The sequence below is a fragment of the Pungitius pungitius genome, chromosome 18 (genome assembly GCF_949316345.1).
Source record: "Pungitius pungitius chromosome 18, fPunPun2.1, whole genome shotgun sequence".
NCBI classification, from domain to species: Eukaryota; Metazoa; Chordata; class Actinopteri; order Perciformes; family Gasterosteidae; genus Pungitius; species Pungitius pungitius.
In genome coordinates, this window is record NC_084917.1 from 12836624 (window position 1) to 12863445 (window position 26822).

Consider the following 26822-nt stretch of genomic DNA (forward strand, 5'->3'; position numbering starts at 1 on the left):
TGTTTTGCATTTCTGTTTGAAAAAATACACAAAATGATAAATCAAAATGTTGAAATAGTTGTTGATGTACAGATTAATTAGCGAATGGTTTCAGCAGCACTTTGCAAGGGAAACTAACGGTGAATGTCTTACATTGCAACTTTAGGTGATTTTTATTTGGCAATCTTCAAAAGGGAGGAAATGCATGACCTTGTTTGCCGTCGTCTTGCTTCTACTAATCGGTTCATCTAAGCGTCCTAGTTGGAAACCATTCCTCACCCTCTCCCCACCATCAAGTTGACATTCATCAACGTGACTCCAAATCTAATCTGCTAGAGCTCGTCCCGCAGGGGTTACATCACAGCTTCCTCCCGGCGCGGTCAACAGTCCCCATGGTCACTGTAGTCCAGCACGTCAACCCCTGTGACCCCACAAACCGGATACCACCTCCAACCACACACACACACACACACACACTCCCTGTTCCTGATTATTTTAGCACTGCATTAGGAGCCAGGCCATTAGACGGATGGGCTTGTTTTCTCCCCTCGTCCATTAGAGGCTCAGCCTGCAGCGGTGGACGGGATTGGCAAGGAGGGACTAACAGCTCCTCGCATTAAATCAAAGCAGCCGCTCATCCACACACAGACATGCGGGGAGAGAGAGAGAGAGAGAGAGGGGGGGGAGAGCACCACTATGGTTACTCCATAACTCAAAATAGAATCAAGGCTTCATAATATAAAGGAGCAGATCTCAGGCCCTGATTTTGAATGTGGAGATCTTATCATTACCTGTAGAGAGGGTATGAGGACCAGTAATGGATGATCCCAGCTCGGCCCTGTGTGTGTATGTTTGTGTTTAAGGGCTGCAACAGATGATTAGTTTATGATTTGTTGAATTATTGCTTAAATATTTCCCAGAGAACTGAATAACATCTTGAGATTTGTAAAGAGCAAACTCTTCCGGTCGGGGAGCTCCTCAACGGGTGACCCAACAGAATAAATTGGAAACCAAAATGGCTGTCGGATCGCAGCGTTTCAGTCATGCAGCAGTCAGTTTCACTCCTAGTCGGCTCTCGGGCAGAAGCCATCACAATTAGGCATTGTTTCTGGCCTCAAAGTTGTTTTCAGTAGTTTGTGAATTTCCTTCCTGGCCTGGACCCTTTTCTGACAATACAGGGGCAAGTTGCCGAGGCTGATGACCGCTCGCAGACATTCCGTGAGCTGGTCACTTATTTTTGGATGCGATGCAGCGTGTCCGATAGGTATATTTCAACGCCGGCATTCCTCTGGCATCTGGCCCCGAAGATAAATAACACTTGAGCAGGGTGAAGAAAACATCCGGTGGTGAGAATGGAGAATGATAAAGTTGTTTTGTGTGACCATAAATGTGCGATCAGTAAAGGGGAGGTCCAGTAAACATATGCGCTTCCTGAAGGTTTGTGTAAATAAACTGTATAAAACAATTATGTATTTTAATCCCACAGGAACCTGCATTACCCTCCCTTTCCCTTTTCTGAACGTTCCCCCTTTAAACAAAATACACTTTACTGGATTTTACTGTATATTTTTCAAACAGAGGCAAATACAGCTACTACTGCTGAGTCATCATCCACATTTAAATTATTCATTAAACCTCGAGCCACGTCCCATCGGCTAAAGCTTTCTGATCAATTTCTCGGTGTAACAGGTCCTCGATCGGCCTGCACATTTCCCCCTCCTTCCCACCACCAGCGACCAATCACCGCGTCCGCTTTTCCGGCCGGAAAACCATCCATCACAATCCGGCAGTTGAGTTGAGTCACATGACTCGGCCTACTGTTGGAGAAGTGTGGTTTCAAATCGGCCCCCTTGGGTCTACACCTAGTCTTTAGTCGCTGGGGTGTGGGTGTGTTGTACGCATCAGAAAAGTAAGACGAATTGCACGCGAGTTGCTCGGCAACGGGTTCAAAGTGTGACTGCACCTGATAATTGGATTCATGGTTTACAGATGGCCCGGCGCGATGTGAATTTGCACCCGTCCACGACTCTGTCCTCGCTTGGCCGGGCATGTCAGGCCCCGCCGCCCACCAAAGTCCACCCCCCCCCCCACCCACCCACTCCAGGCCCTCCCAGTTGTTGATCTGCGTGCGCGCTAATCGTCTCGCCGCTCTGATCTAATTTAACTGTTCCGGGTGCTCAGCGTGCTCCGTAATGGACGGCAAAGACCGGGGGGGGTGTTCATCTCGAGGAGGACGCCAACGGCAACAGATGGCTTTAATATTGAGCAAATGAAGAGCCGGATCCCTCAAGCAGGCGCTTCGGATGGGGCCCAAACGAGATAGAAATGCAAACTACCCCAATAACCCCCGCGCTCTTTGATTGGCTAAAACAGTAGCAGTCGGTCCAGGGCAGAAAAGGGTCCGGCTAATGTTCAATCCATCAGCTTTCATGCCTGGGTTCTAAAGACTGCTCAACCACTCAACGCCTTCGGGGCCGTGTGAATGAACCGTTTACTTTTAAATCCTAAACAAATGAAATGAACATGGGAATGTGTGTCTGAGCTTATCTAGCCAGTGAGCACCTCACCTCACCTACTTGAGTATTTCATGGAGTCGGCTTGAGAAGAAACGTGATTGATTGGCTGTGCGGTCACACGAGATTTAATAAACCTTTAGGATTCTGCTTTATGATGAACATTTGTCAACCACCAAAGTACTGCAAGTGCAAATCCACATTTGAACTGGGGAAGAGGAACTATCCACGGTTCATTTTGTATTATTTTGCCACGCAGGACATGTTGTAATACATCAACTCAGATCATGGACTGAACATTAATCCTAAACCGCCAGACGGCGATCAATAACCATTATGTGCGTCTGCCGAGGCAGTAGCTGTACTGTCACTCTTCTCTCCGCTTAGATTTAGCAGATGCACAAACCGTGCCTTCTAGGTTCCTCAGTCCTTCACTCTGACAGACAACTCCTCACCCCACCTTGGAGTTGAACCTGTCTGACATGAACCACTTGGATCAGGGTTGCAGTGCGCCGCTCCTTTGAAGCCTCGGGTGGGCTGCAGAGGATACATTTGTTTGTTCCTTTTAGAAAACCGCACCAACACCCATTTCCCAGATATCAGAAGGCAACAGATGTAGCCTTAGAAGCACCCGGCATCTCTGCCGTACGTATTATTGTAGTCACTTGAACTCTTGATTATTATCATCGTCTCGCTCCAGTAAGGATTGGCTACAACGACTGTGTGTGTGTGTGTGTGTGTTCTTTCCAGGTCTTATCTTGCATTTTACTGCATCAAACAGTATATTATTATGGCTGTATGCTCAAGGACCCCCCCGCCCACTGCTCTGCTCTGCTCTCGACCGATCTGCCCATCAGAGGAAGTCATTTTACGGATTTTACGTAAATCGACCATGAGCAACGCGATAGAATTGATGCGACTGTTGCCTCTTTGCTCACAGCACCGCTGCCCGTGTGAAGCAGGCATTGTGCGTTTGGGTCTAGTGATTAATGAAGGCGCGCCCTGGGCCGTCTGAAACGTGCGCCTTGCTCAGTCCATTCAATAACAAGCGAGTCTCACTCAGCTGTAATGGCGGTGGGCATTGCTGCTGCGCAAACCCCAAACACACACCTAATAATCTCGGGCAGCTCAATAATTCAAGAAGCAGATGCTGCAGTGAGGAGTGAAGTCATGCAGGGGACGAGTTCCTATGGCGATATCTGGCTCCGTCGACCGTTTGGGGAGGCAGCTGCTGGAAAAACACGGCACACAGTCGTGAAGATGAAAGTTTGACGCTGCCTTGCCCCGGCGGCGGTGCAATTGAAAGCGGCATTTAAACAAAATAGCTAATTAATCAAGTCCATCATTAAAGTTGACGTAAAAGCAATGACGGGGAATCCGGTGTTCCCGTCGCGTTCTGTTGTTCTGGAAGCCGTCCCATTGTTTTTTTCTCATTACTCGTCTCGTCCCGAGGCGTTTGCAACCTGTCATTAAGAAGATGAGAAAATGGAAATGGGTTCTCGTCATTCCGCCGGTTTGACTGTGCTTCTGGAGACAAAAAAGTTCTGCGCAGAATCCTTTGATCCTCAGAACTACGCAGCTTCTGGTTTTAATTAGCCACCAGCTCTCGGGCCGTGCTTCACCCTCCGTATCGCGCCACGGTGCAAATTAGTCCAGATCACAATGTGTGTTGTCTTTATAACCTTGTTAAAAGCGCACACCCGTCACAAAAAGACAATGTCCTGATCGGGCACGTTGTTGCTGGTCCGGAGCCACTGCCGTGTACTAACAGGGTGCCGCTGTGGAGCCATATGGTGACTAGATGGACCCTTGGATCAAGGTAAAACGGGCAATTACCACCAGAGAACTGGAAGACCACAAGGTGACGTTTACAGAAGAATATAAAGATCCTACATTTTGGGAAGACTTGTAAATGTTTAAAAATTTTCAGGTTTTCTTAACCTGAGTTAATGTGAAAAAAACTAAATATTTCAGGGGCCTTGGCGCTCTTGAGCGGGTGTCAGCTCGGGTGGAGAGGTTCTGTGGACTAAAAGTCAGCTGTCAGGGTTCATGGAGTTCATCCAATTACACTCGTCTTAGTTTGTCGTAAGAGAGTAACTTGAATGCAGGGAGGTTGCTCACAGACGGAGATACATCCTGGTCCCTCATAGCTTTTACCTCAGACTCACAGGGCCCGACATGTGAGCAGTGAGCTGTTCTCAGAACAAAGATATTGTGGCTCAACACCACCACCGGACACGGCAGTATTTGTGGAGATGAAACTACAGCTCGAAGCAGTTAGAATCTCACACACACACACACACACACAGGATTTCCTGAAACAAATTAAGACAAGCCACAGCCGACACTCTGGGGTCCTAACCACCAGAATTAAGTAGCAATAAACTAATAGATTAAACATCAAGTCATGAATAAAGAACATGAGGATTTTGTGGTTCCTTTACGCTCTTCAAAGAAAATACGGTGCTTCAGAAGCCAGCTGCAGTGTTTCTCACTGAATAAACCGGAGCACGACTGCAAGACCACGGCCCAAAGCAGAGCTGTAGTTCCACCATGCTTTGGGTCGCTAAAAGGTTGCCTCCGCGATTACACAAATTAAATCCTGGCGGGTGAATATCAGCTCTGCCAGTGGAACAGCCCATCCAGCCGCCTAGTGCTTAGAAGTAAGAGTGTTTAACCCGGGCGAGGCTTGTAATGATCTCCCGGTAGCATCATCACTGACTGACATTTCAACATAATTAAACACCTAAGAGGGCCAACATGCCTCTGAAGCGATGCATGATGTGGATGAACCCGGGAGCACACCTCTGAAGGGGGTTCATCCGCCCACGCCACGAAAGACCGCCTGAGATTGTGTTCGCAAGAGACGTTGCTAACCTTGTTATCATGCAGGAGGATTAAGTGATCGTCTGTGTTTCAGCCGACGTGTTTACCTCAATGGTTACTGTATCAGTCAAAAACACTGCAGAGTGCACCGGGGGCAGGGGGCTCAGGGGGTTCATTTGGTTTGATTGATACGAGATGTGCATGGTGTGGTATATACTCCGGGCTCGTTGCCTGCATACATCAGCGCTAGTTTTGGAGTTGTGGATTATTTCACAACGGCCATGTTGCACGTACTAATTCACACAATGCTGTTGTCCCCTACTCGGTGCACCTTTCAATATCTTCTATTATCTCAAATATAATGTGTTTCAACAATGGTTGAAAACACATTAGAGCTCTTCAGAGATTCATTATTTTTCAGAGGGCAAAGTTTTCATTTCCGCCACATCTTGGCCTGAACAAAGAGAACGAGAGAGGGGGGGGGGGGGTTAGGGCTGTTGAGAGAAAGATGAATGTCAGCCGGCCCTCCACTTCATCATCTCAAAGGGCTATCGGAGGGTGGCGGTGAGGGAAAGCGCGGTGCCGTACTCCCCCTGTACTCCGTCAAGGTCAAGTCATATTGGAAAAAACAAGGTACGGGAGAGAGAAATGAAAGAGCACCGCCGGGGGGGCAAAGGCGAGCGAGTCAACCTCTACGTACATTCAACCCCTCGGCTAAATGGTAGCCGGAAAAGTGGAAACAGTCACGCGTCTCCAACGCCTGCTGAAGGCTACGACCTCAGCTGCGAAGGTGGAGACAGCAGAACGTTTTCAAGAATCCAAATGATTTTTTTTTTTTTTTTTGCCAGACAGAGGCCTGTTGTCGGTGAGTTAATGAGTACACGGTGGCAAAACTCGAGGGAGGGAAAGAGCCAGCTTCATTGTGTGACAAATGTGAAGACACATTGTGTTGGAACGGTGGGGAGACTCGTAGCCGTGCGGTAGAAGCATCGAGCTACCGGTTACCCCCCGTTTGCAGCAGCTGCCTCGGGAGAAAGGAGAGAGACATTTGAATTGCAAATGAAATAGCAGCTCCATGTCCATTAGATTTTGGGTACAATACATTAGCAGCATGTCGATAAAGTATTTTCCAAAAGGGAAGGTTTTATAAAAATACAGAAAAGTTTGACATATTTAGAAGCTTAAGCTGGCGGCCACGTTATCTTCACAGTCTGTGGCAGAGCTGCTCGGTGCTGTGAATCACAGGGGCCCGATTCACACTCTGAGGTGCTGCAGTGATAGGCTGAGCGAGGACCCGCAATAACTGATGGCAGCAGAAAGCAAAGGGGACCAGAACACTGTCGTCTTTTAATGCACAATGGTTTTCACTCTGGGGAGTCTCAGTTTTGGTTTCGATCCAGTCCTGAGTGAAATATCACTGCATGCTCTAGATTCACTAATACTGATATCCGTCCAATGCTGACTCACATGGCTGGGCCTGGGTGTAGATACCATTGTCTGAATAATGACAATGGATCGATATATCCAGTCGTTACATTTCTTCGAATAAAGTTGGGAAAAAATGATTAAGTCAAGCTGGATGCCAAATCAGTTTCTTTTTGTGTCATTTTGCAACCTGACAGAAGGGTATGCCACTGTTTAAGGATGCATTTTATTTATTTATTAACATAACAGCCACAGATTTGACAGTCCATTTTATCAATAAAGCAGGAAACAGGAACAGGAAGTACTGGGTTTGGGTGAAACTCATCCTGTGCATCCAGGCACCGTGTCTTGCCACAACTGAATCAATGGGAACTGAAACCCACGTGGTTGAATGAAAAGGCAAATAAAGCAGCCTTGTAAAAGCAGATGCCCCCCTGTGTTTTATTCTACCGTTCCAATTCCAACTCCAGCACCTGCAAAAGGGGACATCAGCAAATAGGAAGGCTTCTTTGCAAAGATTGCAGCTCGGCGTCCACAAATATCTGTAATGCACAAGCGGCACTTTTACTGTGATTTCAAGATGCCAAGGCGGAGAAAACATTATGATCTATTTTCTAACTGACAAAGGACTAAAGTGAAAAACCACTCGAAATGTGAAAATGTGAAGACGCACAGCGTGGGGACCTCCGGGGGAACAGGTTGTCAGCATTGAAATGCAGAATAACAGCACCGGTTTTTCTTATTCCACCCCACAGAGTGAAAGAAAAATACACACCTTGCACTAAACAGTGAGCATTCAACAACTGAACACACCCACGCGTTCCCAAAGTCAGGATAAGAATGCAACGCATGCACGGGGGGGGGTTTAGATAACAGCGTGGCCGAGCATTGTTGGACTCCTCCGAGGTGGGGATGGGTGCGCTCTGAACTCTGTTCTCCCTCCAGATGTTTCTCGCTGTCTGGCAAAGCGCACGGGGAGCGCGGGAGTGGCGATTACACAACTCTTTGTCTCGCTGAGGACGAGTGGGAAGCCGGGAATATCATAAGAAAGGGGAAGGAAGGGGGGGATCAACCGGTCATTGCTATGATTTTCATGTTTTTTTCGCTATAAGATTAAGCGATAGCCACTAGGAGTTGAGCTTAGTTTAGCTAGCAGCGAGTTTGTCTGTGTCTAAAGCAAATATGATATTATTAAGATGCATATCTTCTTTGCTTAATGCCTCCTTAAAGAGAAATAAACAGGACTGGGCTTTGACCACGAGCCTTTTGCACTGCTGATAACTAGCTCACATTCCTCGCTTAACTCTTGGCACTAAAGTAAAATATTAATTATTGACTCAACTTATCGACCTGATTAAAGCAAACGTGGCTATGATCTGTGGGAGCCATTCCAAAAGTACAAAGGAAACAATGTATGAATTATTGACCAAAACTAACTACAACGAACGGACGAAAGTCCATTTCCAAACCGAAAGGACAGTGGGCGTAAAGAGAAAAGCTCCGTCTGCGGCTCGTTGTCCCGGCCCCCGTGAGGTCAGGGCGAATGCGTGTCTGCTAATGGACGGCCCCTCGCCAAGAAGCAGATGAGCGCCGAGCGTCATTGTGGGGGACACGCTCAATTTTTACAGGAGAAAGCCACTAAAAGCTTCCCCTCAATCAGATCCTCCGCGTCCCTCTGTGCTTTTCCCCGGGAGCCTCCGTCCAATTAATTCTAAATTGTTTAGCTCTCGTGTGTTCACGCGCCGCTGCTTTCATTATGCGAACACCAAACCGGTGGCAGCTCTGTGTTTTCTTACAGAGATGTGAAATGGGATTGAGGAAGCTCACCTGCCCACCGCCGGCTGGCACCTGTGAGAGATTTTTTTTTTTTAGGAATGTCATCAATCATCAGGTCAACCTTCAGTTGGGTTTGAGAAAAATGATAAATAAAAAAGATAAACACTTTCATTCTCTCTGCCCCCGCATCGTATTGTGTCTGAAGTTAAAGTTGCTGCTCACGTGAAGACTGAAGGAAGCTAATCCTAAACCTCGTGATCTTTGCATTAACCCACAATGTAACTCCAAATGGCTTTTTTTCCACAAAAAGCTTTTTCCAAAGTACAAATGGGCCCCAAACCGTTTAGAGTCAGAGACAGCGACACATTGCATGAGCGAGGCACCGGCCTCCTGGTGAAAGACAAGCGGCCCTCACGCGGCTCTGTAGACCAAATAGAAACACAACTGTGCATAAACACTTAGGAGGCATTTGTTTCTGCGTTACAGCACATGGTGGATATAAAATCCGTACATTCTCAGAGACGTCTGTTGTCTCTTTTTCCCTCTAGCTCTTTTTTTGTTGGCTACTTTTCTTCTTCAAAGCTTTTAATTTTATCGTTCCCGTCCGCCAGGCAGGCAGGATTTGTTGAATTGCTGTGGGAATTTGGCAAGATAGCTTCCTCGAGTAGATAAAAGCTTAATATACAGCTTCCCTGGCTTTTGTTAGCAGTGACAATTTGGACGTCATTAGTATGCAAGACAGAAGCACATTTCAGATATATTAATGGGGGAGAGCAAACTTGGTCTGAAACCCGCAGAATACAAATGCAGGTTTGTGGGGGACCGACGTGGTGCTTGTGTTCTCTCTGGATCGGGATGGTCTGGTGGGTCAAAGTGCACCAGGCCTCCACCGGACCACTCGGCTCTCCTCCCTGCTGGGTCTTACTGACAGACACTGGGGTGGCGGTGGGTAGGTCTTCAACGTTATGATAAGATCTAAAACTACAATGCGATTAATTTCCTGTGTATATATAACCAACAAGAGAAATGAATTAACAGGCACGGGTTTGTACTGTAAAGTTCATTAGTGGTAAATAAAGCAGTCGATTAACAGAACAGATCCATCAGGAACCAGGAAACATTCATTACCAAAATGTGTTAGTCATACAAGGAATTGGACTTGGCGGTTGGTTCATAACATCAGACAGTAAGACAACAGTGTAAGAAAATGGCATGTTCAATTTACAAATGTACAATTTGACATGGTAAAAAAGTAAAATATAATGCTATGGGCTGGGGGTATAGAGAATGAATACAATGCAGCCCACAACAACACAGTATGTCATTACTGAAATAATGCTGATTAAACTGTCTCTTGTGTTAGGGTCGGCACCAACCCGTTTTAAGATTTAAATGCATAATTGAATTACATAAATTTGTTTATTACATTCAGGCTTTATTGACTTTGTCAGGAATCTCAATTTCAACAAAATAAAAGCAAAAAGATTTTTTTTCACTGAATTATAAAATGCTCTGGTTGAAATGATGATCGTTGTGTTGTTAGGGTTGTTATTAGTTAATGATTAGAGCCAAAACTAAAATCATAATTGCACTCAGCCAACACACGGACAGCTCCCATCATGTGAGCGTAACGGGATTCTCATTTTTCTGTGTTATCCAACTCACAGAAAACAAAAACAAAGACGCCCACGAGAGGCGAGTTCACTATAGAGATGGTGACTTGCAGGGTCATCATCTGATAAATAAAAGGCCCAGAGGCCCACAACAAAAATATTAAAATCAATACTTTCATGGATAAGGAAGACTAACAAAGGTAACCAAGAGATGAGAAATAAATGGTATGATAGATACTTGTTTTTAGTGTATTTTACAGCTGATGTAGGTGATGGCACCTAACGCTTACACAAGAAGGTTAATTAAATACTGTAGTTTGCTCCTATGACCAAAAACACCAAGAACCCCGCGCAGGAGGGGGAGGGGCGGGGGGGGGGGAGTTCAATCACAAATTCACAGAGCAGCGGTCTCTGACCTAAAAGGTGGAGCACAAGGAAACGATCTCTTCCACCCTGCGTAAGCGGCGACACACTGTTCCACTTTGTTTGCATGATTAACTAGAGCCTGAGCCTCCAAGAGGATCAATACGCGCTGTAACCCTGCCTCTGTGCCCTTCCCCTTCCACAGCCAATTATGTGATAGGATCAATACGCGTCGGTAATTGGATATCGGCCGCTTGGCGCGGCAACTCTGAGGAAAAGGCCCTGAGAAAACCCATGGCTCGAGCAACGTACAAACACTCCTCTACTTAGCAGCCGGCGCGCGTGCGTCACAACGGGTTCCTATTATCCATTTCCTCTGGTGGAGAGATAGAGGAAATATGAAGCTGTTTATCTCCCCCCGCAGAAAGAAGCAGCTAAAGTATTACTGTGTGTGTGTGTGTGTGTGTGTGTGAGCAGTTGGGGTTGGAGGTGTCCCCGGTGATGCTGCCCCCCCCCCTTCCCTAGATGCACAATCCGGATCCTCATCGGTTGTCTGCGGCAAGAAGAAGCAGCGATCCCTCTCCCAGCACAACCACTGGAATCAGACCGTGGCACCGCCCCCACGGGCCGGGGCGCCGGCGGACGGGGACAGATGCCAGTCTTCGGAAGGAGGGACCAACTGGCTGATTGACGACCAAAGAGCCAAAATCAATTCTTTAAAATAGAAAAAAAGGGGGGGGAGGTGGGTTGTGGAGGCCTTCTTTGAGGAGAGCTACAGGGGAGCGATTCAGCCAGCTGGCTAGAACTCTCTCCCTCTGCAGAGCGTAGCTGGCTCGGGGAAGATCCAGGCGCCATACCACCACATGGCCGAGCTAATCACCCACAACAACCGCGATGCAGACGGACCCTCTTTGGAAATCAGACGGCGTCCATAAGGCTGCGTGATCCCTTTTGTCCGTCTCTGTTGCAACGGCGTGTTGTCATGGCGGCTCGCTTTCCTCCTACGGGCAACGCGTCCCCTGACAGCTCGTTGAGTGAGATCATTAGGAGAGGAAGGCTAGCGGAGGGAGCCTCAAGCCTCCACCGTTTTCACACATGCAAGGTGAAGAAAAAGAAAAGTAATACATAAAGCGCTCGGTGAAATGCTCGTTACTAGCTGTGAACTGCCTTGACATCACTTAAATACCCCCAAAGATTCGGTCAGCTCCGAGTTCCCCGCAGAGAAAACTGTGCCTGCATTTCCCTGAATGTTGGGAAGAGAGAGGGGGGGTGGGGGTGGGGCTTTAGGTGGAGACTTGTTGTTGTTTTCTTCTCATTAAATAAACGTGATGAAAGTGCTTGGCCCCCCCGGCTGTAGAACACCAAGCAAAGGAGAGCCTCGCCAGCCAGAAACACCCTGCTCCATCTGCTGTAATCACTGTTTTAAGCCAACGCTAGTTTCTCTTTTCAAAGTTTAATAATACAAAAAGAAAAAAAGCTGGTTTATTCTGTCTTGTTTGGTCCCACAATAATTGCTTGCCCTCACTTGCCGCGCAATACATTTGATCATTTGCACCAAATCGGATAGGAGATTGGAGATTTGAAGCCTACCGATATTAGAGAGCTTATCGCTCCTGATCTTACATAAGCCGAGATCAAATCTGCGCCCAACTGCCCTGTTTGTCAGTCCTCTTGTGAACGAAATCGAGGCAAGATATTAATATGCGCTCCCATCCCTACAATGCAGCCTCTCTGGTGATTTCAGAACTCAACGTTTGATTGTTCTGTGACAGCCTTTCCGCCCGAATTGTCACATCACGGCCCACGTGGCCCACATGCAGAGTGTGAGGCCTGTGCAGCCGAGTGTGCACCGCTCTGGGTGCAGGACCATCATGGACTCTTCTCTCCTTGAGTGGAGGCAGCTAAGCTTGAGCACCAATCATTTGCTGGATTTAACAGTTAAGCTACAGGAGCTAAATTACTTAACATTAAATTACTAGTCAATGATCATCGGATCATTTATTGAATTGAGTGATTCCTAGAATCTGCATTTACATTATTCATTGTGTTGAGTTATTCCCAATGCAAACAAGAACATTTCCAATGTTTCCTCGCTAGGAGTGGTGTAAATATGAATTAAACAGCACTTTGTTGTCACATGTCACATCACCATAACAAAAAATACGATTTATAGGAGGGTATTATTTGATACTTATTAAGTCTCTGATTTGAACGTCTTCCAGGCTCTTTTCTCATAAGACAAGGTCATTTTAAATAAGGTTTTAGTGTTTGTCAAAATTGCTGTGATGACATTTTATATTTTATAAAAAAATTGTTTGATTTCTTGTATTTTTTTCCCCATTTTTTATCCTCAACGTTTTACATTTTATACTACGACAGTCTTACTTTACCTTTTTTATGCCTCCATGCTTTCACTGGTAATCCTGTTTTTAACGTCACATTGCAATGACTTGTGGGTAAATCCCTTGGGCTAAGTCAGCATCCAAAGCTCAATCACAGAAAGGGTTCATAAAGATCTCAAAATGTCCCCCAAAGACTCAACCATTTGACAGTGCGACAGGACTAAACCCTCACAGAGTCAGCAGGAGCACTTCAAAGTCTGTGAGTCCGTGGGGGGGGGGGGGGGATATTGGGATTGGGCCGATATACAATATGTGGAAAGGGAGAGGTAAAAGCTTCCACATCCACTTCCTGTTTCTGCTTCTTCAAGCAGCCACGTGGATGGATTTGAAGACAATGGGCCCCTGTGAACAGGCAGCTTACAAGCCCCCTCAATGAGACATGGTTTGGTCAGTTTGCATCTCATTTTACAAGCTTTGTGTCTCTTAATGGTCATTTTGGGTCTCATTTTGCCGGTGTCATGTGCTTTTATCAGCCTTTTGTAGTTATACCGTGTCCCCGTTTTTAATCTTTTTGGAGCAGTTTTACTTCCCTTTACGACCACCAAACAATACATGTTGTGACTCTGAACAGACATTTGCATTCTTTGGTTGCTATATAACACTTTTTGGCCATTTTCCATCTCTTATTGGTGCTTTGGGGTCTCTTTTTTCTGGTTGTGCACGTCTGTGGTAGTTTTTGTGTTTCTTCGGCACTTCCCAACGTCGGGATTGTGTCAAACTGCCTCGGGCCCAGGGGCCCTTTTGGGCCCAAGCCCAGTAGGCCCCTTCAGTAATCCAGCCATGAGCAGAAGCCATGCAGAGCTGCATCACTCCACGTGTGACTGTTCATTTGAAATGATTTAATATTGACCTTGACTACTGCAATTTATTTGACTGGTGCATCACACAATGACGTCTCCCATTCAGGTCCGAGGTGTGTGTTCTTCCCCTGCTGAATGCCTATTTAAATCACTAATTATTCGGCATATCGGGATATGTTACATCGGAGGATGGCAACCTGATGAATTTATAGGGAGCCAAATCCAGGCCGAAGTTTTGATCATTTGAAAAAGAAATGTGAACCGGAAAAAGTAAGTATTGTTCTTGAACATTGTCAAATACTGCATATTTTCAGATATAAATCTTATATTTTCATGTTTTCATTTTTTTTATTTTTACATTCAGGGCCTCATGCACTTAAACTTTCAGCTGGACATTTGTTTTTCAAAACATTTTTACCTGGATTTGGTTCTATACATTTTGAGGTAGAACTGTAGAACTAAAAAGACAATTTCCCTCTTTGAAATCAATGACAGCCTAAAATTGCTTCATATGGAAATATGAATAGAAAGTCACTACGAAGCCAGGTTAAAAGCCATAGAGCTGGTCGAGAGTTAACTACAACGTTGCCTGAGTAAAGAAATGACCTACAGCATCCAAGTGTTCTGTCCCTCCTAAAACAACCACAAACCAGGTAGTAAGGAGGCTGAATTCGCTAAATTACAGAATGACCGTCACGCCGTCTCGGGCAGCCTCTCGAGTGTTTCCATGCAAACAGTCATCTCCTCTTCTTGTTTACGGCAGGAAGGAGACAGAAGTTCACACCTGAATAGCAACACTAGATAATATGGTACAAAGCGATTCGATTTAGAGGAGAGTGTATAATAATTGTGAAGCACTATGGAGAAATGGACAAAGTCAAAATAGTATTCATCTAATTTGTTTTTTTTACACCCCTTGTTCAATGTTCACCCGACCTTTTCATGCGCTGAATGTCAGACGCCGTCTACGCCGTGTGAACACACCTCTAAGCTCAGCTGTTCTAACACCGTGCTGGACAGCTCTTCTTCAGACAGTGAGGCTCCTTGAATGTTGTGTTTGCACAGCTGACACACAGGGCACAGGCCAACTCCCTTATCCGATGCTCATTTGACCCGCGCTCTCGCTACTGTTTGGAGCCGTGAAGGAAGGGGGCAGCCCAGAGGCCGCTTGAGCGGAGGCGCAAGACTTTTAGCGGACAGACGCGTAAAAAAGCTGATCAGACTGAACATCAGATGAACGAAGTGCATGCTAATGTCAAAAAGTCTAAACCAACCCACGATCCAGATGTTCGTTGTCAACACACACACACGAACATCGCATCGAATGGAAGTGAGTCAATCCTGCATCCTCCCCTCACGGTGATTCACTCCGCGGGAGGACGCAAGGAAAGGGCTCAAGTGAAGGAAACGTGGGCGCAGCTCAGGGAATTGGCATGCACACAGAGATAAGCTTTATTTTAAGAGGATAAATTCTTTTTCAGCTTACGAGAAAGTGTCATGACTTAAACAGGCGCAGCTGTACAGAAGCATTTATATCCCTCACTGTTGTTTTACTTCTGTTTCTAAGGGAGGGAGCTTTTCTTCTTAAGGCCAAGGCCGTCCTTCAACTGAAGAAAGTCCGAGCTCCCTGCTGTGGCCTCCACATCCGCTCAAACCAAGTGACCTTGAACAGGACACTGAATGGCTCGCAGCTCGGGCGATATTAGCCTGTATTATGTAACTTAGCTCAGAGTGAAAGAGGCCACATCCCCTACAGATCGAAGCAGTCATTCATGCTACTTAGGATCATCATTTTGCTTACAATGGTTCATTAGCAGTGTGACGGTGGATGAATCCTGACGTTTAACAACCAAGGTAGAAGTAAACTTTTACTGCTGACTGTTCATTGCAAATAGGTGAGCGAGATCATCAAAGCTTTCAAGAGGTCGATTCGGATGATGGTCCACGTGATGTGATCTGTGTAATCGCCAGGTGGAGTAAAAGCTTGTTTGGCTGAAGCTACATCTTTACATGGCAATCTTGTTTTATGTAGATTTCATGAAGAAACTGAATGCAGAAATGCAGTTTAAATTATTTCTCAGCAATGCTAGAGTTTAGTTATCTTTATTTTTAAAAATGATAATACAAATATTGTCTTTGTATTATCCTACAAAAGCAATCGTTTATTTTATTTATTATAATAATTAGAATTAGACATCTTCCTATATACAGTATATTGATATTCCAACTAGTCTTGATTCCAGAGTTAAAATAAAAATACAGTCCACTGACCTGGTTATAAATCAGTGTGATGGACGCTTTGGAAGGTTAAGACAAAGGCCGTTTCAACCCCCTCAAGAAAGGTCACAGTTTTGGTGCCAGTTGTGAATAATGTCAGCACACAAGCCACACGGGTATCAAAAGTTTCACTTAAATTGCTTTCTGTGACCGTAGGAGCGAGATTAACTCACACAAAGGGTTAGTTAACCCCAGGTCTGGTCTCCCTTTGTCCATCCCATTACCATCCAGAGCCCCAGCTGTGTAGCATGGGGCGTGTGCCTAAGGCCTAGTTTATGGTTGTGCGTTTTCATAGAAACCCAAGGACACGCAACAGCCCATTGCGCGCTTTTTAACCGCCCAATTTTCCTAGACTAGCTGCAAAAGCGACGCAAGTCTCATGCAGCCCGCAAGTCTGTGATTGGTCTGCTAACTACATCCTTTCCAGACTCTCACATTTCTGGTTTCATAGCATAATACCGCCATTTCAAAAGAAGATTCTTGAAGAGGGAAGAAATCAGATTACGCAAACGTGGCTTTGCAGGTCGAGGGGTGCACAACGTTGTGGAGGAAAATACGGGACAAATATGTCCTTGAAGAAAAGCTGATGAAAATCAGCCGTGGCGATGCACGGGGGTAAAAAGTCTCAATAAATAAACAAACCAACGACTTCCACACACAAAAAACGTTACTCCCCCTGGTGTTCTGGCGGTGAATAGCTTTGCAACCCGCGCAACCCTTTTGGAACCATGAATTGAAACGAGTAGTTGCAGAACCACGCACCAGCCTTAAGGCGCTCCATTAGCAGTATTACCTGCATCCGGCTGACGCTGGGGTCACAGGGTCAGCGCCCGGCGGAATGCAGAGATTAAATTACCCCTGGGGGAGGCTCGGGTGGGTGGTTGTCCACAGTGGTCGCCGACCCCTTCGCACCACTGGACAAAAGCAAAAGATTGCAGAATGGTGGGTGGTCTGGCGTATTGTGCTTGGCACACTTCCTGTGATCTCATTTCAAACCCTGCAGAGCTCTTTGAGATGAGAATTCAAGTGTTCACTTCACATCCAGGGCCTGAGCCCGGAAACATTTCAACACTTCCAATGCGGATGCGTCAGAGATGCACTTTCATTATTATTCAAACAAAAACTTCAGAAACACACTTTGAAGAAGCCTTGAAACCTCCTATAATGAATGAACAAAATAATAATGCGTATGAATCGTGTTTTACGCTCCGTCAGCAACTCGCTCCAAACACTGTGTCTAAAACACATTACTTCTACTGGAGATGAAAAGCTGGAGCTTTAAAGAGAGATTTGATTCCAACATTACAATCTACTGCCCCTGAGAAACAAGCTTAAGCTTAATTAATAAATAAAGAAGGACTACAAAGTCTTATTTTCTGCGGTATACTTTACCACAGAGGCGTCAAAATATCACAGATTCTTCTGACAATTCTAGATGATCCGGCTCCTCTTTAACCGTGAAGAAATAGCAAGAACCCAGTGGTCCAGTGTGTATGTGACCTAACCGCCGAGCTGGACAATCAATCGCGGGTTTGCAGAGCTGTAGGTGTAGCCGTTGGCGGCGTCCTATGGATAGCCGGATATATAAATAAATAAAAGAAATCACATTCAAACAATCTCCTGCGAGTTGCCGGGGGCAGCCAATTTATAATGGGGGAAGAAAGGGAGGACCCTCGCTCATTGTGAGTGGAAGCGGCAAGCTCTGCGTGAGAGAGCTCCAGGAGCCCTCTGAGCTCAGCCGACCGGGAATCAGGTCTGAGAACAGGTTGCTGCAACATCTCTCACTCACACGGCAACCCGCAACACATTCATATCTGGCCGAGTCATCCCAAAGGCTTTCACAACCACCTCCCTAACAGGAGGGGAAAAAAAGAGAAAAGCTAAGTGAAAAAAAGACAAAAAGCTAAACACACAAAAGGTTTCAGAGAGCACGGCTCGGTCTCGTCTTCCACACGCAGCCCGAGGCGTTGGATTCTGGGGATGTGCACACTGCGGCGCTCCAAAGCACTGCAGCTCATTAAGCGTCCGGTCCTCGGCCTTGGAGGTAGAGAGGCCAGCCTCGCCGAGCATTTAGAAACAAATACAAGCAGACATTCGCTCACCGCCTTCACAAGCTTTTAGAAACAAATACAAACCAGAGATTTATCTGACCGCCTTCACAAAGGTCGACTTGAACCGGCTCCTGAGAAAGGAGGAAGTGGTGCTTCACACCTCCTTTCAGCGGTGAGTTCCCTCTCGCACAGTCGAAATAGGGCTGGTCGGTATGGCCAAACATTCACTTCACTCTATTGTTCTGGCGGTATTCTTTTGTTAACAAATTCATTAATTAATTGACAGCGAAAAGGAGCGCTGGTCATCTGAACAGCTGCTCACCCGCTCATTGTTCACCGCTCGCTGGACAACTGCCTAGCTTATTAGCATGTTAGCTGTTGCGGCTGCTAGTATTGCAATGAATCATTTGATCTAACTTAGGTTGGCTGTTTAAAAAAAATAAAAAAATAAACTCCACGCAGCTCCTCTCTTGGGCACAACGTGTATTGGTTCATCTCTGGTTTTGCTGCATGCTGAAGAAACAGTCGTTTCTAGCTATGCAGCTGGGTAGGAAAAATTCAATGACCTACTGAGAGGATATTTGAGTCCACCCAGCCCTGGTAAAAAAAAAAAAAAAAAAGACAAGTCCACACTAAAACATAAGAAATGAAAATGGCCCCCACCTCTTGTGATTAGCCGTGGTACGCTCCCAAACCTGATAAGATGTGCTACACATCCATGAAAATACCCTTTGCCTATTTTGTAAACCTGGGCCCTGAAATATCTTTGACATATCTACTTCCGACCATCATTTCTTCTTTAAAGACGTGAGGATCCCAGATAAGACATTTTTACCAGTAAATGGCCCAAAAAGATATGTTGGCAGTGTACAACACACACATGTCAAACTCCCGGCCCGCGACCCGCTAGTGGTCGACTTCGTCGTACTGTCAGCGCCACCCCCTCGTCGGCTGTACTGTCAGCTGGTCGGGTCGTCAGCGCCACCCCTCCCTATGATTTAATGGTCGACGTGGGCAGTATCTGGCCGGACCTGAAATGAGTTTGACAATCCTGGTGTACAAGTATTACATAACAGAAAAAACAACATATCCCTACATTGTAGATGGAAGAATTCGATATGCTCCTTCTTAATAAATGCCTTTCCCATGTTATTGATTATCAATATGTTCAAAGATCAGCAATAAAAACAACAAACACACACATTAAGAGAACATGGCCCCCTTGGTGACAGCGTGTGTTTGAAACCCCAGGACCTTCTTGAGTCAATTGTGCCGACTGGGTGCAGGAAGGACAAGTCAAAATCCTCCTTAACAGTCTCACACTGCTCGCTTAAACATCCATCCTAAAAACCGTGCCGAAAAGCTAGAAACCATCAAGCTCATGTTCAGATACTCCTTAAAGAGCTGTGGTTCTTGTGCGTACTCAACATACATACGCCCACATGCCGCTTTATGGACACTTCATCAAAAATGACCTCAGCGTTGCGTCTACGACTTCCCTCCGAGCTGCAGAAAGCAACGAGGCAACGCTCCAGAGGGCTCACTCGGATCACTCCCAATAGTTAAACTGGGATTAGGGTCCGTTAACAGCGGCCACTGGGCCAAATGTGTGGGTCAGGAGAATAAAAAGAATCCCTCCTGACTGGGTGTTTCGAGGCTGGGGCGGGAGGGGGTCACGCAGCATTAAAACTTCCCCGGTAGCACCTGGGTCAAACACACCGAGACAAACTGTTTGACAAGGGGGGCATATTCAAGACTTAACTCATTTTGAGAAAACATTAATCAGGACCGAATGATCTCATCGCTCCACCTCACCTTGTCTTCATGTGGCCGGCCGACTCCACTTGCTAAAAATCACCCACTCACTGACCTTTTTGTTCATCATAAATCACACACACACACACACACACACACACCACTGTTCTCCTGCCAGGATTTGGTTTAACCCAATTTGTCACTGAGGACTACCCCCACTCCCACCATCGCTGAGGATACACTCAGTGGGAGCCTGGGATTAGGGGGCGGATCAAAGTGTGCCATCCAGACCCTCTCTCTCTCTCCCGCTCTCTCCCTCACCCAGTAATCACACAAGTCAGTGGCCTCTGAGCTGTTAAGTCTTGGCTACTGGTTGTTACTAGGCAAAACAGAGAGAAGGACTACATTTGCCACTAACATCAATCATGGTTTAAGGACTGGGCCCTATGAATGCAGATATGCCCATTACGTGTTCCCTGGCTCTGGCCGGGCACCGAGGACGTTGATCACCGTTTAACATGAAGGCCCCAAACACATAGCGAAGAAAGACTTCTGCTGAACAAGTGTATGTGCTCCTGATCATTGTCTAAACTACTGTAAACACAGAATGGTCTGAGGTATTCATCTTCTTTTTACTTGCAAGCAGACAAGTTGTATCTTCTTTCAGGTTATTTGTCCCCACAATCTGGTTAGCTTTACAAAGCCTTTTATCGAGCTCTGGGTTAATCGATAATCAGAAGTGTGGACGGCATTGTGATGGAGTACAGGATGTTTTATAACTCAGAACATACAGGAAACAAGAGAAGAAACACCAAGAACGAGAGTGAGAAAAGTGAGAGCCACACAGACAGACGCAACACACACACACACACACACACACACACACACACTCACTCACTCGTTATTGTGACAGAAGGGGGTCAGGGACAGTGTGCCAAGCAATATCAGACCAATGTGCGATAGGTGGTCAAGGGCTCCGTTGCGATCACAGCTTTCAGGCCCGCAAGAGGGTGTGACTGTGAGAATACCTGGAAGACATTGATTCACAGTGTTGATTCCCAGACTTAAATCCCGATGCATGGAGGGGAGGCTCAGCTGTGCTTCAGAGCAGACTGAATCACTCGAGGGAAGCATTTGCCACGGAAGACTTTTACTCCTCCGATGAGGTCGTCTACCCTTCCTCGCGTTCACCCGACACTTCCTCGTATTGGCTTTTTGGAAACAAGAATGAGCTCAAAAGGAGAGGCACCTCCATAGAGACATAGGCATCGGTGATACCAAAACATACCAAGAGGACTATTCCTCTCTGGAAGGACTTGAAAGGGACTTTACTATGTTGTTTCCATCCAATCCCTTCTGCAGTATGACATAAATAAAGCAAACAGTCCTCAGCACCGAATTTGAAAGGGAGACCATACGGGTGGCCTTTCCTAAAACAAGACGACTTACAACTTTCGTTTGTCCAACTCCAAATGGAGCGGTCACAGCCGGCTGGATGGCGACAGTCAACTGAAGTAGAAAACCTAATTACCACCTCGGGTTTGACTGGATAATACTCAATTACCACCCACTCATTGTCTGAGCGCCCCACAGACCACTGACCCCTTGTTGGGATACAACAACAAGAGAACAACGCAGACGAGATGAAACTTGAGGTGTGGCGGCAGCACCCTTATCCTGCTTGTGTTACAGTGTGTACTGCGTGTGTGTGTGTGTGTGTGTCTGAGAGTGAGTCCAAAAATCCAGGAATGGGATGCTGTAAAATGCCATTCCAAACCTCCCAAACAATGCATGGAACAGGAGAGTGAATGAGAAACGGAGCAATCCAAAGACTAGCAAGGAAGAGAGAGTTTTGTGTGCGTTGGCTACAGTCACAAAACACACAGCCCGGAGGTTCGCGACTCACCTGTGACATCTGGGGTCTGAAATTGATCTCCTTCAGGTCCACCGAACCCGGCGAGAGGTTGTGCAACATCTGGCACAGCAGCACCCCGTCTCGCAGAGCCTGCGCCAGGTCGAAGACGGCGGCCGAGGGCCACACGACCCGGTGGTTCTGGGGCAGGACCTTGCAGTCTATCAACCAACGCCCGCATTGTCTCCACTCCTCCATAGCGGCTCCGGGGGTATGGGGCGCCGACTCCCCGCACACACACAGACACACACGCGCAAAAAGTATCGAAGACAAATCCCCGAAGTGGCTCGGCGGCGGAGCGGAGGTTGCGCGGGCGGACTACGGCTCCTTACCTGCGCCCGGAGCCTCTTTCAATCATTCACTTTCAGCTCGGTAATCGGGGGATTTCGCAACCGTGCCTCGCCGCGCTTACACCCCCCCTCCCAGACGCATGTCAACTGTGCCGTCTCCGCGACGTGGAAGGGAAGGCTCGGAGGGACAGAGCGAAACACTCACACGGGTCCCGTTGGGCGCGCGCGGCGGCGGCGGCGGCGATGCGAACGGACGACAGAGACGTGCTACGGGAATTTTCTCCTCTTCATTCTCAAAAAGTTTGCTTCGCATATCCAACCCGAGGGGAGGAGTGGGGGGGGGGGAAGAGGGGAAATATTGTTTTTTTTTTTAAACGGTGGAGTGACGGGTTACAGCGGGCTTGTCATGTACTGACTCCGGCACAGCGGCTCACATTTCGGGGAACCGAACAGCGTCGCGGCGGGCGCGAGGAGCCACGCCGCGCTGCTCGAGCCCGCGTGTCCAACCCACAGCCCGCACTCGCCCACCGGGGTTCAGCGTCTCGCGTTTCCCCCGGAAAGTTAAACGTCAAAAACAAACAAACAAACAACAACAAAAAAACTTCCCGTAATATCCACAGCCAACGAGTCCGGGTGGTCGTGGGGAGGAGGAGGAGGAGGAGGAAGAGGGGGGTCACGCACGGGGCGGTGTTTGCAAAACGCCGGAGCCCTCTTTTCCACAACACACGGGCTAAACGGCGCACTCCGACAGCGGGAATATTTCCATTTGAGGAGAGAGAGGGGGGGGGGCAGTCGGGGGGTAAAAACAACAAACCGTGTTCACGCTTATCCGGTTTAAGCTACTTTGTTTGGCGCCTTTCTGCACGCCCCGAAACAGCGCCGCTGCGCGTGTGCAGATGGGCTTGTCTGTGATTTGTGCTTCCCTTTCGTTCATGCACCCCCACCCCTCTCTCCCTCTCTCTCTCTCTCTCTCTCTCTCTCTCTGACCCCCCTCCCTCTCTCCTCGTCACCCTCTCCGACGGGGACGTTGGGCGGTCCCGTCCGCCGGGGAGCGTCCAGTCTTGAGGGGACACAAAGGGACACGTTGGTGGCAATGACTGTTGGCCAGGTGTCCTTTAGTACAGAGTATCTGCTCCCTGCGATGTGGACCCGTCGGGGATGTGTATGTGATTGTATTAAATGAAGGATTATGGGGTTTTATTAAAGGGACAGTCACATTTGATAGTGTGTCAAAGCCCATAATAAGTCGACCTACTACACAGACAGTGACAAAACACAAATACAGATTTAAAAACTCTTTGAAAAGCTTTGGCAAGAGTATAACTATAAAAAAGATTTGAGTTGCATTATGGGAAATGTAGGATTGACGGTTTCCAGGCATTTACCCAGAGAACCTATGAATAGGGTGAATATATGGGCTTCTGCAGCTTCAACTTTTACAGTTTAATTTCTCAGTCAGAACAGTCAGAACATTTGCACATTAATAAATTGCTTGAGTGACCTTTCAAGGTAATTATGAACCCCACTGTTCCACTGGCATCCTCACAAACCACTCAGGTACCACTGTTGCTGATGGACCATGCCTGGATGATTCACATAATACAAATGCATTCATTCATTATTCATACGTGTATTATCTAACCTGTAAGTCAGTCTACTCATGAGGTAAATGGATTGTGTGTTATTGTTTTTTTTCAATTGACTTGTCTTAATCAAATTTGTGAGTTTGTTTTCTTTTTTTCATTACGTGATAGCATGAAGTCGTAGCTTTAGGGGTTTCATAGTCTCTTCCTGCTATGGTAACTTGAAATGTGCCACAGTTTGTTTTGTGTGTGTTTTTTCACTTCACCATGAAAAGTCTCTCCTTTCTTCAGTGGATCATCCGATGTCAGACCTTGTTAGGAAAAGAATCTGAATTGGTCAATTAATCACTTTATTGTCACTAGAATCAATACGCCACCTGTTTCTTGTTAAACCCTCTCTGTCATGTCTCATTACCCGCCCAACCTCAGTCATAATCGTCCCCGCTCACCTTCACGTTTCATCGGGGATGTAACACATTTGGCAAATGTACATTAGGAGTTTCTGTAGAAAGGGAATGTGTTGCAGCTCAACTGCGTGTCAACGTGGTATCAAGACAGTGCCGGGCTGCACTTCAGTTTCAGGATCCCATGATAGCTGCCGCCCATCATCTGTGACCCGGAGGTACAGGCCTGCAGTTCAACAATGTTGACTTAGTAAACAGAATCCTGCACAGCACAGGCATTGTTTCATTAAAATCCCGCATCCCTCACACCCGGGTAGAATAGCATTCTCCTACATGGCAGCCTGTGGAGCCGGGGGCGGTTTTGCTTTTGTTTACGATGACCGTGGTGTACATTCACGAGGGCTGGCTGTGTATTCCCTTAATTCACCCTCAGGCCTGTGAGGCCCAGGACGGAGAAGCAGCAACCACCCGATTGAAAGTCGACATGGAGTCACCAGGAGATGAGTTTCATTCTGGAATAGTGAGACTGCAGTCTTTTTTTTTTTTACAGAAAATACGCATCCAGTGTATGTGCAATTGCATAAACATCCCCAACCTTAAGGATCACATGCAAACAAATATGACTCCATATTTTAAGATTAAACCTAGCTCCAGAGCCAGATGAGAAAAAACAGCAAAAGTGTGGTTGAACATCTTCTACATGCCACTGGAGCGCACAGAAATGCCGACAAAAACAAACAAACGAGAAAAAACCTGCCTGGGACCTAAATGGTTAAAGTGACGAGCAGCCTGAGCGACCAGAGAGACGGGGTTACAGGTAGGTTGGCCATTAGCTGATCCAGGAATTCTGCAGAGTATAAACTTATGGTCCTGCAGCTCCCACAAGGGAATATGAATGCACATGCAAAATGTATGTGAATGTGATGCAGTGCAGCAAAACCACACACTCAGCAATCTCCTTGGATAAGTAATGGTTTTAAAGTAGATTAGTATGCATTATACATATTTTTACCAATTGAGCATTAAAAGAAAAGAGAGAGTATTTGGTTTACCCGTTAACAATGTCGGCAAATTTGCAAATAAGATTCTTGATGGATTTTAGATTTGCGTAGCTCGTCGAACAGAAGTGTAAACACCTGCATGTCACTCTACATACTTCCTTCTACATTGACTGCCTGTTTTTTTTCTTCCAAGAGTTGGTGAAAATAAAATGAAAATCAGGGATCCATTAATCAAAGCGAACACACACACACGTGTGGTGCAATGTGGCTGCAGGGCTGCAAACGTGTGGTCCTTTTATCGGCTCCAAGCGTCATGAGCGATGGACACAAGTGGCAGAAATGACTTGTTGTCATTGAAGTCGCGGCATTGATCAATCACACAGTGAAAGAACAAGGGGAGAAAAAAAAAATCAAGGGCCCCAAAAGTGTGTGTGTGCGGTTGGGGCCCAGCACTGATGAATGGCTAATATGCACTATTCTTTAGTAAGAAAAACCTCCAGCACGCTCCATCAAGTGAGGAATGAGCCTCTCTCTTTCTCCGTGCTCCTCCACGCACCTCAAGACACATACTCCAAAAAAGGTGAAGTAAGACTACGAATTGACAAAAGTGTTAATCCCATGCAGTAAAGGTCCAGGGTTCAAATGTTTTACTTCAAGGGAAGAGTCAGAGATAGGTGTGCCTCTGACTCTTGTTTGTGTGGCAGCTTTCCCTGCAGGGTCAAATCAATGTACACACCCGTCTCATTCCAAAAGCACCTCTTAAGTCGCCTCTGTTAACAAGGAATTTGTTGTTTTTGAATTTGTTGGTTACGTGCATCTCAACATTTTTACAATCAAATAAGTTGTGTTGATATTAAAGGGTTATACAACCAGAATTTAGGACATCTCTTTTTATCACTAGACAAATACTTCCAACAGCAATGAAAAATCTTTTTTTTTGCCACGTTATGAATGATATATGACCAAAGCCCTAGTAAAACACATTCAGAATACCCACGGGGAGGACATTTTGGTGGATATAAGAGCAGCTGAAGTGGAGATTTCTGGCTCAAGGGTCGAAGAGATCTTTTTTCGAGTATATGGCCTTTAAACATAGTAAAATCCCAGTCATTTTAAAAAGCACTTCAGGTGATTATTAAACTAAAAACACCCCCATGCAACTTGCCCCAGTTCACTACTGCGGGACAATTAACATTACATTTGCTAATACTTAATGTTCAAATATTCCAATACCCCATTATTTCATGCTAATCTTCATGAATTTAGATAGTAAATAAAGTGAATTATGCCCGATTTACTTCTCCATATTAATGCTTTAAACGTATACATCTCAATATGACTAAGTCTAAAAACAAAAGTGCCGTCGTCTTAGTTTACATTTTTTTACGTCTCCATGCGTTCACTGGTTATACATCTTTAACGTCACATTGCAATGAATTGTGGGTAATTCCTCGGAGCAGAAAGGATTTATAGGGGGCTCATAATACGAAAGAGCCCACAAACACTCTGCAGTGGGCCAGTGGGACGATCCCAAACCCTCACGGAGTTCGCACCTCGAAGTGGGAGGTTGGGATTGGCTCAATGTGTTTGCCCACGTGTCGTCCATTAAATTAATGAAATACTTTAGTTAATGGAAATCACTAAGTGCTGTTTTAATAGCAATAATGGTATATATGTGTAACGATATGCATATAATGAAGGCTTCTATCCTAACTGCAGCATCCTCTTAAATACCACAAAAAGTGGTATATTAGAGTAGTGCACGATGGCCACCTGATGGTTGATCTACTGAACTGCAGTTCTTACACAGATCTCCAGTTTATATTATTTCTGCCGTACGCACGCACGCACG

At 46.3% G+C, this 26822-nt stretch overlaps 1 protein-coding gene across 11 annotated transcripts in view; it reads right to left on the bottom strand.

The window, feature by feature from the left end:
• The window catches only part of vav2 (vav 2 guanine nucleotide exchange factor), a 155911-nt gene extending 133007 nt beyond the window's left edge, over positions 1-22904 (bottom strand). For all 11 annotated transcript variants that reach the window (XM_037483884.2, XM_037483882.2, XM_037483880.2 and 8 more), the window contains exon 1: positions 21687-22904. In XM_037483884.2, coding sequence (XP_037339781.1) covers positions 21687-21890 — 204 coding nt within the window. In that variant the 5' untranslated portion in view covers positions 21891-22904. The remainder of the gene's footprint in view (positions 1-21686) is intronic.
• Between the last annotated feature and the right edge of the window lie 3918 nt (positions 22905-26822).